At 36.7% G+C, this 16,391-nt stretch overlaps 1 protein-coding gene across 2 annotated transcripts in view; it reads right to left on the bottom strand.

Moving 5' to 3' along the window:
- gabrg1 (gamma-aminobutyric acid type A receptor subunit gamma1) overlaps positions 1–16,391 on the bottom strand; it is a 113,261-nt gene that overhangs the window by 66,823 nt on the left and 30,047 nt on the right. For both annotated transcript variants that reach the window (XM_088627442.1, XM_088627435.1), the window contains exons 2-6: positions 12,464–12,628; positions 12,061–12,124; positions 11,238–11,458; positions 9,286–9,368; positions 8,694–8,831 (exon numbers count right to left, since the gene is read on the bottom strand). In XM_088627442.1, coding sequence (XP_088483568.1) covers positions 8,694–8,831; positions 9,286–9,368; positions 11,238–11,458; positions 12,061–12,124; positions 12,464–12,606 — 649 coding nt within the window. In that variant the 5' untranslated portion in view covers positions 12,607–12,628. The remainder of the gene's footprint in view (positions 1–8,693; positions 8,832–9,285; positions 9,369–11,237; positions 11,459–12,060; positions 12,125–12,463; positions 12,629–16,391) is intronic.

Below are 16,391 nucleotides of genomic sequence, written 5' to 3'. Positions count from 1 at the left end.
ACAAACAGTGGCATGTAACATTATTAATTTGGGTGTCTCCTCTTGCCAGAAAGCTCTAAATTGCATTTTGAGTGCAGTTTTTGACTTTTTTTAAAATTGCAATCCATAAATAAAGCTGATATTGTTTAGACGTTTAATTATTTTAAACTGTATAACAGCAGCACTATGCAAAATGCAACGTAAATTGCAAAAATGCACTTGGAATCTGTCCAAGCCCTACTTTGTCAGGCATTTTCTTTTACTGCAACGGACATAAAAACTCCCTTGCTTTTAACAGAGCGTTTCATAATTTCTAACTACGAAAATTATTTAAACTGCGACACTTATCATTCAACCAGAGCTCAAAATATCACAAGGATCCTCAAGAGCACAGCCAAGACTGTATTAAAAGAATCACGTATCTAAAGAAATTAATAAGATATAATTATATTTGTGTACTGCAACAGGGCTGTGTAGGGCTGTTTCACCTCTCTCTTCATGTGACTCTCTTCAAAAGCCATTTAGCAAAGAGGGAATGAGAAGAGTGACAAACTAGTATACTTTAGATCTTTTTTTCTGAACCAGGGAAAATCTGATCATGTTTCTCTATAACAATAATAAAAAAAAAACATTATTTTACATATCACCTTTAAAAGTGGCATCTCAAAGCAATACAGTAGATGTAAAAACAGTTAAAAGGACCACAGATTACAAAGTAAATACCCAGACAAACGCAAACACGTTTTTAATAAAATGCTTTTATTACCCGGGCGTAACAATTGTTTCCTTTTTCTGATCACCTGCTGCGATCCACTCCTGCCCTCACACCTAAAGAAGACTATTTTAAATTTCTTTGTGCGGTCCATAGTGCAATTAACCCTTGCTAATACATTTGCGGTCTTTTCAAAGTATGTGCTGTCCTTTGACAAAACAAGGCTCGCCAGATAATGTGAATCGAAACCTGTTTTTCTAGCTTTTAAAGTCGTGCGATGTGTAAGCAGGAACACATCATTATATCTTACATATGAAAAATACATAATATAGCTCCCAAACAAATGCAAACATGTTTTTAATAAAATGCTTTTATTCACTCATAATCTGACAATTTCAGGAAGACTAAGGAAGGACTAAGGAAATTGTCATCTGTTGTTGAAGCTCTGTGAGCTCGCTGACTTTGAGACCACTTGTTATCCCAAGTTGTTTGAATCGCCACAATTCAAATAGAGAAAAAAGAGCTGACTGACAAGATTTAAGATGTGGCTGTCAATGTTGAATTAAAAAAAACACGTTGCCCAACGTTAGTTGCATTGCTTGAAAAATAATTTTATTTCTAGAGACTGGATAAGTAATTCAAGTGTTTTCACTTCAACTTCCTGAAAAACAAGTAATAATTTAACAATATGTGCAAAAGTTTTATGATATGTCGCTGTTGTGAATGTCTTTGGAGTGTATCTTATTTGCCTGTCCTGGCTGTGCTCTCTCGTTCGCCCTCCCCCCTCTCTCTCTCTATTCAATTCAATTCAAGGTGCTTTATTAGCATGAGAGATGGGTACAATCAGTGTTGGGTATTTACTTTGTAATCTGTGGTCCTTTTAACTGTTTTTACATCTACTGTATTGCTTTGAGATGCCACTTTTAAAGGTGACATATAAAATCAAGGCTTTAACTTGCTTTAACTCCGCAAGTCTGAGTTCTTGTGTCTGTCCTATCCGAACCCGAAAGTATTACAATATGTATCTTTATAGCAGGTGGTGTACAGCTTTTTAGTATAGATTACACTTTTCTTAAATGTTTTTAAAAAATAAATCTAATCTTTCCACGTTTGATCCCAAGATTACAAGAAAAATAAATCTAAACGGGGAGAAAGCTATGCTGAAAGTTTATTAAGATACTTAGAAGACAAAGATATCAATTTATGTTGCATTTGTCTGATTGTGAATCAAAAAACACATATATTTAAACCCACGTTTGCGATTTAAATCAAAACGTGATTTAAATCAATATAAATGTTTATATTGTAACGCATAAGTGACTATTCATTGTTATTAAAATGACTTAAATTTGATCATGTTGTGATATTTAGAAATATAAATTTGTTTGGTGCGAGTGAAGTTTTATTTAATCTCTGACCCAGGGAAAAATTTTATTTCTTCAAAGAAATGTTTGTTAAAAAAAAAGTCATGGGTCCAGCTGGATTCAAACACCCAACGTATGATGTGTGAGTTGGGAACCTAACCCACAGCGCCACTGGCAAGGTCACATGAGGAGTGTTGAAAAAGCCCTACAGAAACATTATCAACAGACAATGTACAGTGTGTACTATTCTTGTGTTGCGGTACATGAATATAATTATATCGTTATTAATTTCTTTAGATACGCGATTCCATATTATATTCCCTTTTAATCAAATTCTAAAAGTATGCTTGTTGACTCCGGTATCACGTTAGTTAAAGACTTCAATGCTTAAAATGTTTAGGGAGAAATGGAATACTCGTGTGTATTTTTTCTTTAAAGTACCGAGACCAGTCATATACTGTATGTTTATTTTCCAAAATTAATATAGTTTATGGCCTTCACACGGGTTACAGTATGCTCCTATTCTTTTTATGCTCAGCTACTAAGATTTCCCTTCAGTGGTTAAATTCCATATAAATATTCAATACTAAAACGGGCACAGTAAAGACATTTAAATCTTTCTACGACCAACCAACGCACCACGAGAGCCCCTGTCGGTCAACCAATCACGTACCGCAGTATTTTGCGTCACGATGCGTGAGGCCGTAGCCAATTACCCGTGGTACGTGTCTGTGCCGCGTACTTTGAATGGATGCATCTGTATAAAAGATCCATTCCAAAATATCCCTTGACTGCAGAGCCACTACATGACCTGACTAGGGTTTCTCTCCTTGTTTGCATCAAGTGGATACTGGAAGCAGAAGAGGTTTTTTTTATTTTCAAAGACACCCTATGCTCAAAACCATTGTTGAAATATCTGAACTCCAAAGCCCGTGATTATACAGACGGATGCTAAAGTAACTGAATTCGGGGCCATCGTATCTTAGGAAGCAGATGAAGAGGAGCATCCCGTTCTGTACATTAGCTGTAAGATCGAACCTGCAAAGAAAAAGGTTACCCCACTTTTGAAAAGGAATCTCTGGCAATCAAGTAGGCACTATAGTGATCAAGTGTTATTTTTTGGGGAGGCAATTCAGTCTATTGACAGACCATGCTCCCCTGATGTGCATGAAGAAGAATAAAGACTGAAGTTACACAGTCATAACACAGGAACCTAAGTCAGCAGCCCTATAAGTTCACAGTGGGCAATCACACAAGAAAACACAAGGGTAATGCCAATGGTTTGTCTCAAATGTTCTTCCTACTTGCTGATGTTGCTTTGACTGATAGGTTTAATCAGAGGGAAGGAGAATGTAATGTTGTAAGAGGCGTAAACTTTGGAAAACATTTCTTTCCTTGAAGCATCAACCAGTTTACTCACTGATTTGCCCATACTAATATGGGCACGAGAGTATGCCAGCAAGCAAAATGGCTTTAACCAGTGATTTCTGGAACAGGGCATAGGTTCACGTCCTGTTCCAGCTTACATGAATTGACTACTGAGCTGGAAGCGAGTGTCTATCTTGGGAAGAGGTGCGGGATGAGAGAAGGCTGCTTAACCAAGAATGATTTAGGATTGCTTCAGGGTCTATAAAGACCTAGGACTAGAGGACGAAACTCAATTCCTCTCACAGGACTGGAGGAGGATACTTAATACTAGTGGAATATGTTCATCATGCCTAACTATCACAGAGGAATTTATGACAAGATGTTGCCCTAGAAGATGACCATAACTCTTGCACTGTATGCCTTGATCCTAACCATGATACTTGTGAACAGGAAAACAACACTACTTGTGGCATCTGTGTCACCATCCAGCACTGAATTCACATGCAACTGGTAAGTCAGTTCCTGAAGGTTAGGCTCTGTGGCCCGCTTATGCAACACTAGACTCTCAGGGAGTACTAGGCCAAATACTTATGTCAACCCATGTCATTGGGTTGAGGGGTCAACACCACCATTACAACGCCATCCTTTAATTGTGAATGCATCTACACATCTACTGCTACATCTGTTCTCTTTTTCTTTTCTTTTTCCGTTTACAACTGTTTTTTGTGCAATATATGCCAGGGACCTGTGCAATACATTTATATTTATATTTATATCTATATCTATATTTACATCTATATTTATATTCATATGTGTGATATGATTTGTCTGCGTACTGTTCTGTTCTAGTTTGTTCTTTGTGTGTCCGGACTGTGAGTAACTCTTTTAGTGCACCCCTCATTGTACTGATTGTATTGTATGTATTGTACTATTATTATTATTGTATCATTCGTTACACTGTGGCTGTGTTGTCTGAGTTAAGCTGCTGTTGCACTGCAATTTCCCTCACGGGATCAATAAAGTATCTATCTATCTTTCCTAAAATAATGCTCCTGTTGCTGCTCACTAATTGGCTATGCAAAGCACTGTGGAAAGTGTTTAGCCCAACTCATGGGCATGGTATCAATGTTCATATTGCTACACAGCTACAGCTGGCAGACATATTTTTTAGCTCAATCCACCAGGGCATCAATTTAGATATTATGTTTTATTCCCACCACTATTAACCTGCTCAGTTTGCACAAAAATGTATTGTTATAATTTATTTTCATCAGGTATCTTAGGCATCTATTTCGCTCGCTAACAACACAGTTTTATTTATTAATTGTGGTCTATTGTTTAAAGCTTCTAATTTTTTTTATATCATGCATGTACATTTTATTTTTATAATGCACTCATGCTTCTTGCATATCTGCCAAGGTGCATATAGAGCATCTTTTATCTGCCTGCAAAGCAAATTGCCAATCTGGAAAGTAAACATTCAACATGACTTGGTTTAATTTTGTGAGGGAGTACTAGGCCATATCCAGCTGTTCTTGGGGCGCTGACACGTGTTCCCCCATTATATGAACTGTACTAGAGGTGTATTTGCCACTTACATTGGAGGAAAGTCTTGATTTTACTCATGCCCTCTCTTTGGATGTTTTTGGAGTGATTTTTTTTATGTGGGATAAACATCTGCAGCACTTGACAACTCAGTTTAATCTATGATATATTCTGCCCATAAATGGTTGATGGAACACTTACAACCCAAAGATATCTGGTCACTGATGGAAAAGCTCACATCTAAATTGGGAGTTGATCAACTGTCAAACCTGGATCCCCATTCATTACTTGTAGATCATGTTCCTTTGGCATTTGACTCCATTAAATTTGTTGTTGTCTTCCTTGTCCTTTTGGAATGACTATATTTGACTGGTGAGAGATTTTGAGTATTGTTATTCCACAATCTGGTATTCCTTCCTAAGGTTATTTCAATATTAATAATGTCATTCTATTACAATCATCCCACTTTCCAGAAGGAAACAAACTTAAACAACTTGGCAAGAAACTGAAGAACAGGGCCAAATCAGAGGTCTCAGGAATCCTCCAAGAATCGGGCAACCATTAAAAATCACAAATGTAAATCATTTAAAATAATACATGGATGTGGACATAATGTGCAGAAAAAGGCTCCAGCTTTCTGGGCTATGGATACCTTTCCATGGCACAGGGCATCTGAACAGATGCTACAGATCACATCTAGTACTATCTAAGTGAGAAGGGAACATGTTGCCTTTGAACAAGAATCCACAAAGGAAACACAGAAACATTTAAACTAGAATGAAAGATGGTGGGGAAGGAGGCATAAAAAATTCAAAAGGTAGTGGACTTGGATAAGACTAAGGGAGGACCAAAGTGGACATAAAAACACATTTTGACTTAAATGCTTAAGACAAATAGCATAATACTGTAATTTACAATAACAGATCAAAATAAATAGTCCAGAGAAAAATTGAAAGGGATATTGTAATGGAGGCTAAAACAAATAATGAAAAGCTCTTCCCTTAGTACAACAGTAAAATGTCTGTCAAGCGTGAGGTAAAATATACCAAGGACAAAAATGGGAAACAATGAAAGGGAGAAGTCTGATGTACTAAACTAGTACATCCTCAGGACATGAAAGGACAGTTCTGTACTAAATATAATTTGCATGGCAGAAGTGTTTTGGGTACTCGATACACTCAAGAATAATAAATCCCCAAGGGCTGATGGTACCCTATGAATTGTACTATAGGAACCAAAAGATGTATTCAGAATCCACCTGTAAAAGATGGTCTTACCTTACCAACACGTCAGGGTTTTTTAAACAAGCAGAAAAAGTAATGGATACACACTTGGCATGTAATATAAAGTATTTGGATTTTCAAAAGACTTTTGATAAAGTTACTCATGAATGATCAATTCTCAAATTGCAAGCAGTACCTTAATGTACACATGACCCTTCCAACTATTTGGATTGAGAACTGGTTATTAAATATAACAGAGTGTATCAGTAAGGGGTGAATACTCAAACTAGGGCGATATACTGTAATCAGAGGAATTCCAAAGGGATCTTTACTAGTGCCTAACCATCCATTTCTAACCTCTTTTATCCAGTGTAGGGTTTTGAGGGAGCTGGAGCCTATTCCAGCTAGGAACAGGCGAAAAGCTGGATACACCATGGATGGGACACCAGTTCACCACAGGGCACAAACTGGTAGAAACACACGCACACTCAGACCACGGCCAATTTTCCTATAAGCCAATTAACCTACAAGTATGTTTTTGGACTGTGGGAGAAAACAGCACATAGAGGAAACCCACACAAACACAGGAAAACATACAAAGTACACCTAGATTAGTGCCGCAGGTCTGGAATTGGACCTAGGGCCCCAGCACTGCGAGGCAGCAATACTAACTGCTGTGCCACAATGCCATCCCTTTACTAGCTCCACTGTTCATAATTTACATCAGAGATCTAGATTCAGGTATAATTCGTATATTAGTTAAGATGGCAAGATCTTTCAAGATTGCAAATCATACCAAATTAGTAGAATTAGCTAACACTCATGAAGCAGCAAATTATATTAAAAAAGATCAAATTCAAGACTGTTTAAACACCCGGACCATGATATTAAATGGAAACAGTTACAGGATTTTGCATGCAGACAGTGAAAACCAACTATCATGATATTATGATATTAAATGCAAAATATGAAACACTGAGCTAAAAGAGACTATTACAGGAGGTTAGCCCCGCAGATCTCTTCAGTTTAAATGGTGAACCAAGAACCAGAGGGTACAAGTAAAAAACCTGTGGGAAACAGCACTCATTTTTATAACCAAATGATTGTGGGAGTATGGAACAAGTTATGCAACCATGTTGTTGAGGCTGATACCCTTCTTCTTTGAAGAAACAGCTGAAACATCAACTTCCAAACTAGCTAGATAGCCCAAATAGACTCCTCTCATTCGTAACCATTTTTATGTTCTTATACTAATTAGAATTTCATGTTAAACAGTGTTTTTGAGTTTATGTTTTTCCTTCGTCTCAGAAATGTACTGGTGCCAGAAGATGCTATTCCCTATATGAGTTTCATATGGGCAATATAATACTTACCAGCTTTTTGTCGCTATGGAACTAGAACAGAATCTGTCAAAACAGGACTTTTCCCACTGGATTGTTGAGGTTTTCCACTGCTTTTGTGCGTTGTTACACCCCACAGTGGTTGGTAGTGCACTCTACTAGAGACATAGCCACATATTCGGCCATATATCAAAATAAGTCTGCTATGACGCGATGGGTAGATGAAAGATCTGCTTCTGCTGGACTGGCTGATAAATCCAAGTGCTTGATCCCAGTGAAGACATGAGGAGTTATAAGAGCTGGTGGAGATAACCGAACAGGATAGGAGCTGCGAAGGCTGGCATAGATTTCCAGGCAGGATTGTGCTGCGAGGACTGATGGAGACTGCCTAGGATAGGATAGGTGCTAGGATAGGCGGTAGTAGACTGACTGATCTGATGGGTGGAGCTTACAGGGCAGAACAAAGCAGGGAAGCTGTGTTGCCAAGCAAGTTTGGTAGGCAAGAGGTGCAGCACAATGCTATTAGTCTGTGTTAAGCAGGGCATAATGGCAATGGATGATACACAGGGTACTGACTGGTAACATGGTTCGAGAACCGAACAGATACCGAGGCTGAGTTCGAACAGGTTATCCTTCTCTGAATCAGGTTTGTTGTGCTGTGAGCTCTTCCTTTATCTGAAGGAGGCTCAATGGAAGAGCACTGGACCATAGGCAGATCAGGGTTTAAATACCCTGGACTAAATGGAATTAAATAATTATGTTAAGTGGGGGAAGGTGATTGGGACAAGCAACTCGAGCAAGTCATCACGGCCCCAGAAGGTGTTTGATTCCTCATGCAAATGTGGCCATTTTCTGTGGAGACCAAGGGCTACAAGCTCTGGCTCATTTGGGCATAACAACCTCCTGATGTATTCCAAGGTTACCAGAAAATATTATATATAATGAAAGAAAAAACACTATACTGGGTCTTTAAACAAAACAAAACCATGAACTTTACAATACATACACATAAATGTCCTGTCATTCCAGTCCCTACCTCATTCTGTGAACTTAACAGTATGTCAATGTATCCAGAACACCCAACACATCTCAAATTAAACTGTATTTGTCCTGAAATCCAAAAAAGCAGCAAAATGTTGCATTAATGTTTTAATTGTCTTACCTGATTGAGTGTGAGCCACATCAGATGTATTCCGCAGCCCAACGAATGCAAACTGATATAATCTCCAATATCTTTGATCTGCAACTTCCACAGACCTTCTTTGCCATCTGTATAGTATTTCATTTTTAGGATAGCCATCTACGAGAAAAAAAAATTCTCGAATTTGCAGTATTATACTAAGTGCAATTTATCCAAATTTCTACACAAGAATGTATGACTTTGAGTCACTTACACACAAAAGAAAAAAAAAGAAAGATGATATTACACTAAAATGAGTAGTTTAACGATGACATTCCCCAGGCATCTTTGTCTTAACACTTAGAAAAATACCACAAATATAAAATATTTGCACATTATTCAAATGTGGAACAAACAGACTATTAACTATTAAAATACATACTTAATTATTTTTAATTTTCTAGATTTCTAGATACAGTTTTCAAGCTTAAATTAACAACTATTTAAGATAGTCATTTCAAATTGAGACTGGATTCCAGAACTGTACGTATACTTTTTGTGCTTGAAAATCATTTTGATTTTACTGAACAAGCGTAATAGTGTGTCAATGGATTACATAAGAATTAGCACCTACAGCTTGAAAACTCCAGTGGACAGGAATGCTCATCCATTGGAAAGTTATGTAGTTTAAGGTAGCATTCCGCATTAATTGTCAACCTAATAAAAACAGAAATGTTAAAAGTTTAGTCTTAAACATGTAATAGTATACCTATTAAGAGATTAAAATATCAGAGTGACTTCATGCTGATTTGATCAGAGCTCTGAAACTGGCCTTTATTGGCCATTGCTTGTTTCTGGTGCAGAACAACTGCATTATGAGACTAATGAATACAAGGTTTAGCTGTTAATAACATACAGTTTTTTTATCTTAGAAGAGGTACCCACCCAGGAAGTTAAAAATAGAAATTGCACATACCTAGCAGGTAATCAAGGTGTACATGATAAATCTAAGGATTAGATTATAAAGTATAAGTTTCAAAACTTTGTAAGTCATAATTGTAAGTAGATATGCATACATGTTATACATGCAAATTGTGAAATAATTTTATCAAATTCAAATATAGTAAAAAAGTGATTTTTATGTTGTATATTCAGCTATAAATGTAAGAAACAGACAAAAAATACATGTAGGCTTTAGTAGTTAAAACAACCAGAATAAATACAATGTTAATACAATTAACTTATCTGTGCTAACAGGTAGAAACCATCTTAATATAAAGAATTCAGTAATACCATAAGATTAAGATTGAACTTCATGAAAAGGGCTGATCTCAATAACAGTGTTGCCACTTTTGTCTCCATCAGAAGTACTGGCTGGCTCACATGCTGGAGGAAAGCAAAAAGTTCAAGGATCCTCAACTGGCTAAACAATTAAAATTCATGGTCTTCATCTTAAACTTCAGTAAATAGGAAAAGACAGATCTCCTGGACAGCACTACTTATAATTTTCTGTGATCAAACCTTCCTAATGTTTGCAGAGAGCATTCCCTGTTGCTTTAGGAGATTTTACAGAACAGATATTACAAAAATCAGCTTATAAATACAGATTCAAATTTACAACTTTGGAATCAAAAATAGAAGTTCAGTTCTTATCTACCTAGAGATGACTAGAGTTTAAAGATCTCTGCATTCCTTTTTTTCCAAGAACTTTGCTTACTATTTGTAAAATGAGCAGTCAACGCCATCAGTTAAACAAAGTATCAAACAGCAAATGCTCTAAGCAAAATGATATGTTCCATCACACCTTATCATGATGACACACATGATATCAGTAAAATGGTCAGCATTGATACACTATATTCAAGTATGCATTTCAACAAGAAGTAGTGCTAATGCAAGTAGTTAACATAGCATAGTTTTTGTGTTTCACATTAAATATTCACAATGTGCAGAATCCTTACACAATATTGTATCCAAAACCTATACTTACAAATTTGCAGGTTTGATTATTGTGTTATAGAACATATACAGTATATAGAAACAACCATCAACAATCATGTTAAAGAAAATATAAGGCAACACTTGTGCTGGATGTTCCTGCAAAAATTATTTAGGTAAATTAGCAAGAGGAGAAAGGTAAACATTATATTCTGACAGCATGTTTTATATGCTTCATACACTTTTTATAAATACAAACATTTTGACACTAAAAAAAGCAAATATTTTCTTACAGACAACATTGCCTATATTCATGAAGCTTGTTCCACAAATTCTGTGACACCATCACTTTTTTTCTTATGGGCTATAAACATCTATAAAATCACAGATGTTAACATTATACATTTTTTAATTTATAAATTAAACCATATGCATAGAAACTTAAGTGAATAGCAAAGTTATGTTAAACATACAAATAAAGGACAGCGTTTAAAGTTAAAAATGTACAAAACTAATTCGTTAACATATAGAGTTGTGTACATTACAGTGGACTTTTTGTAAAAAGGATCACAACACCCAGAACACAAATGTACACATTAACAATGAAAGGCAAATTAACACCAACACCAAAACACAAGATAAACCTACCTTAATGTATACATGACCCTTCCATTATTCCACAGCCTCAGAAGGCGGTTTGGTGTTGTGATCCAATGGGCATCAGATTTCCTTGAGTTTCTGAAAAAGGTGTCTGGAATCCAGATCTTGCCCACCATATTGCTATTAAGCATGAGTAGCTTCATAGAGCTATTGAACTTCAGTCTGCTATCATACCAGGTCTGAGCAAAGAATATATCAATGGTATACTCCTAAAATAAGATCAAAACATGTACATTAACTTTTGAATCGGGTTTTTGAATCACAGTTTATTTTTCAAAACAAGGTTTGTACTGTATGTATTCTAGATGTGTAAAATAATCAGTTGTGACCAAGAGGTACATTTATTATTATAATGAAAACCTGCTTTTCTGAAATCAGCAAGAGGTTTAGTGACAACAATGTTAACCTATATATGAAATACAAGAACATCTAATATCTTGATGGCTTAGTCTAATTTTACTACTTGTCTGTCTACACTCTCAATCCTGCACAGGTCTTGCACATCAAGTTCCATGCAGCACATTATAAAAGATGTTAACAGTCAAAGACTATTTCATTTTTTTTTGCTTAATCTATTATGTCTGCTCCAGCTCAGTGTGACGCGCTAACATTACCATGGTAACTGGTCACTCTTCCATTGTGCTGTCAACGCCCGTTTCAACGAACACATAATCAGACAGACAGCCTGATCACCTGTGCACCTATTTCCACAATTTTCACAGCATCTTCTTCAAAGATGCTTAAACAATGAACTACCAGTTACAACAATCTTGTTACTGATATTAACAAAAGACAATTAAAATGCACTTACCATATTGATGGGGTCTACTGGTCCAATGCTGTTTACATACACGGCAGTCTCAATTACTGTCGGCCTCACTGTAAAATATTTCCAGTTTGCTAAGAATAGTTTTGACAAGGTATTTTAATACTACTTTCCCCAACTGTAATTAGGGAAAAGTTATTTAAAATAACAAAAATGTAATCTCTAATGCTAAAAATAATCTAGAAATTAAATAACACATTAAATGTGTTACATTGTACACATAAAAGTTTTCATTCATATGATTATCTGATTCAAAATTCTATGAGCTCTGCTATCAAAAAGTGCTCTTGTCAAAGATTGGAGAAAAAAACATAAACTTTCCTATGTTTTACTGTATATGTGTACTGCAGTTGAAATCTAAAAACACTATACATGTAAATAAATAGACTTGCCTCCAATATCTGGTCTGAGTTTGTTGTCATATCCCTGTAGCAACTTATTCAGGATCAAGGTGACATCACTTTCGTAGACCTTTGGTGATAAAACCCATGTCTTGTTTATAGGTACATCTTCATAATCTTCTTCTTCCATTTTGTTTGGTCCAAATGCAGCACTTCAGATATTAAAAAAAAAAGAATTATTTTGTGAAAAACATTGACTTTCTAATTTGCAAACATTCTTCTTAATTGTTAAGATCTTGGTAGTAAATTTCCACCATGCCACTGACCAGTATTTGTACAATTTGCATTACTTAATAATGTATTGTATAAACCATAATGTAGTTTCTTTAATCTTCAATTTAATTTAATCTTTTATTCATTAGCTACTGAAGACCTGAAATAAAGTTTTCACAGGTTAAGCCCAATATTTAGAAATTTCGAGTTTTATGACAAAAAATGTACATATGTTTAACTCAAATTGGCCACTTCCTGTATATAATCTTACCAACCAAAGGAACAAATGACAATGAAAAGTACTACTTCACACCTGAAGAAGGCACCACAACCAAAATTTTGTCTTTTTCTTTTCCTTTCAGCATGGAATAAACCTTTACCTGTTCCAATAAAAAGTCCTTCCAATAATCTGAGAAATATTCTGCCTAAGGTTTTACTAGAAACATAATATATATTTATTACTCTGGCTTTTTTATGTTGTTGTGATTTAAGTCTATCTACCAATTTAATTAAAGACTGAAAGTTTCTCAAACATCTTACTGAATTTTCAAGATAAGCCAAATAAAATATTAACTGATAACCGAAACATTATCTTTTTAATATATTTTGCACACTACCATGTGAAGATGAACGATGAGTTTATCGCGAAACATGAAGCTCATCTGAAAGGATATCAAAGAGACAGCAAATCATCAAATAAAGTAACTGTTTCCAAAATGTCTTTTTATTTGAAACAGAAATCTTTCCACATGCCGGTAATAGCTTTAGTTATTAAATACTTTTACTCCATAAGTGGAATAATGATTAGTATTGCACCTGCACATGATCAGGCTTGCACCAAAAATAATGATGGATTACCCATCGAGCTGAGAGTAAGGCTTACTTTCTAAAGGAACATTATAAACTGCAATGTGGTAGCGTGTACCAAAACCTGGCTTGACTTACAGATGCAGCCATTCAAAGTTCGCGGTACAAACACGTACCGCAGGCATTTCCCTATGTCATAGCGCGTCATAACGCATCATAGCGAGGTACGTGATTGGCTGGCCAAAATGACTGACAGGGGCACTCGTGGTGCGTTGGTCAGTCATGGAAAGATTTAATCATTTCATGTCTTTACTGTGCACGTTTTAAGCCGCTTAGTATTGAATATTTATATTGAATTTTACAACTAAAGGGAAATTTTAGTAGCTGAGCATAAAAAGAATAGGAGCATAACGCATCTGAAGGTCATAAACGATATTAATTTGGGAACATAAACATATTACTGTATGTAAACTGTACTGTATATAGCTGTTCAGGTGGGTAGCTGCGTCAGCATGCGTAGGCTGCAAAGGAACAAGTAATAGGTTTATTCCATGCTGAAAAAAAGAAGAAAGAGAACACAATGTTGTGTTCTTTTTCTTCTTTTTTTCAGCATGGTGTAGTGGTTTGATGGGTTTACTGAGACAATTATTAATTGTAGCAGTAATCACAAGGTTGTTCGTTGGGGCTTTTAGAAAATCAATCGTCAGAACAACTAACAACGCACACACACGGGTTCAATACACGAGATACATTTATTAATATAAAGTGTGCACCAAACATATACTAGTCTGCCTGGATACGAGCGGCAGACCTTACTGTGAGGGTTATCAATATACAAGTTATATAATCTCGAAGAGATGCAAACACAAAGAGATACACAACAGAGAATATATGTCAATATATATTGTTCGGTTACCAAATCGCTAATCAGTGTTATTACCCACTGTTACTCTAAACTCAGAAGTAACTACATTACTCATAAATTAAATTGATAACAACTTGTGTTGAGGTACAATTGAATATTCGAGACGCAATGTAGAACATGGGGTTTACTTATCCACTGTGTATGGATTTGAAATTTCCCGGCACGAACACTAAACCAGCTGACAGGCTCTGTTGCAGCCTCTGTTCCAGCGGTTGTCCAATGGGCATTGTCCTGGCATCCTCTGGCTACCAGCCAACCAGTCGAGGTGCAGCTCGGCGTAGGACGGGCGGAGGAATCTGACTGCGGCGCGCAGGGCAGTCGTTGCTCTGAGGGGATCTACCAGCAGTCCGGCTGGCTAGTAGAAAGTCTCTATGCACAGAGTGTGACCGCGAGTCCTCACAAGTCACTCTTTTGCCTGGGAAGAAGCTGGTTCGTTCCCGGTCCAGCGCTGCTTCTGAATAAGCTATTCAGGTTGTCGACGAGGGTCCAACTGTAGGCTGCCGTTGATCAAGCGGAGCATTCAAGTTGGTAGAATTCTGAGTACGTACGGGATCCTCGGCCTCGCGCTTAGAACAAAGTCCAAGTCCCTTTGCAGACAACAGCAGTTGTCAAGTGATTGTCACTAAGGATGCGCGAAAATGGCCAAGGAGAGCCCCGATCTGAGCTTGCGCTCCCTTTTTGACCAAGACCCAGATGTGTGCCGATTGGTTGAGAGTTTGGCGGGCATTGGAGACCCACGTGGTATTACCACGCCCTGCCAGTCCCTGATTGGTTGGTCAAGGTGAGATATAAGTCACTTACTCTTGACACTTAGGAATGCAGTCCAGATGTCCATTCGGCACTCCCTACACTGATAGGCGCCAATGGATGACCATTGATAATGATAGCCAGGCTTAGCTAAGTGCATCCCCGTCTGGGAGCTTGTTCCTTATCAAAAGAAAACATCTTAAATCAGCCTGCATGAATACTTTCTCTGTGGCTGCACCACAGAGATGGAGGGTGAGATGGGGCCTCCTTTAGGACAGCATACCAACACTTAATTCTGTCTTATTAACAAGCATTGCCGCTACAATGGAATAAACCTATTAGTTGTTCCTGTATATAGCTGGTCTTGGTAGTTTAAAGAAAAAATACACACTAGTCTTCCATTTCTCCCTAAACATTTTAAGCATCAAAGTTTTATGAAACGGTCCCCAAATATGCGATTGCTGTATAGAATGAATTTTAATTTAAAAAATGTATTTAACATGAAAATTAAGCTGTTTACATTCCTCCACCTGAGAATATAGTCCCTCGTTGCTACGCAAAGCAGAAACACAGCCACAAGTAACTAGCAAAGAGAGGACATTAGCTAGCCAATATGACAAAGGAATAAATGACTATTGTTGTTTATTTCTTTAGCACATTTATTTGAAAATTTCCATCGATTGTACAAGCACTTGGAAACTGTCCAATCCCTAGTTCGTCAGGCATTATCTTTTACTATAACAGACATAAAAACTACCTTGCTATTAACAGAGCATTTCATAATTACTAACAACTAAAATGATTTAAACTGCGACACTTATCATTCAACCAGATCTCAAAATATCACAAGGATCCTCATAAGCACAGCAAAGACTGCAGAAAAAGATACGTGAATCAGATACATGAGAATCCAAGCTTTTTTATTTACGCTTTCCTATCTATGAAGTAGTCTTTAAAATTTATCACACAGTAAAAAGTCAAATTTCTGCGGTGTGCATATACCAGAGATTATGGCACAGCTTCAGAATGGTGATTGGCTGACACCATCTGACACCCCTCTGATTGGGGAAAAAAGACCTGTTGATCTGTTCTACATACCAGGAAGACAACAGAATATGTTGTTTCTATTCAAAACGTGTATTTTAAATGTTTAATTAAGAAGTAAAAACCTTACAGTGTACACAGATTTCTAAGCTGATCAGGAGGAAGAAAAATCACCCATG

Source organism: Lepisosteus platostomus, chromosome 1 (genome assembly GCF_059453375.1).
Source record: "Lepisosteus platostomus isolate fLepPlt1 chromosome 1, fLepPlt1.hap1, whole genome shotgun sequence".
Classification (NCBI taxonomy): domain Eukaryota; kingdom Metazoa; phylum Chordata; class Actinopteri; order Semionotiformes; family Lepisosteidae; genus Lepisosteus; species Lepisosteus platostomus.
This window is presented reverse-complemented; position numbering and strand designations above follow the sequence as displayed.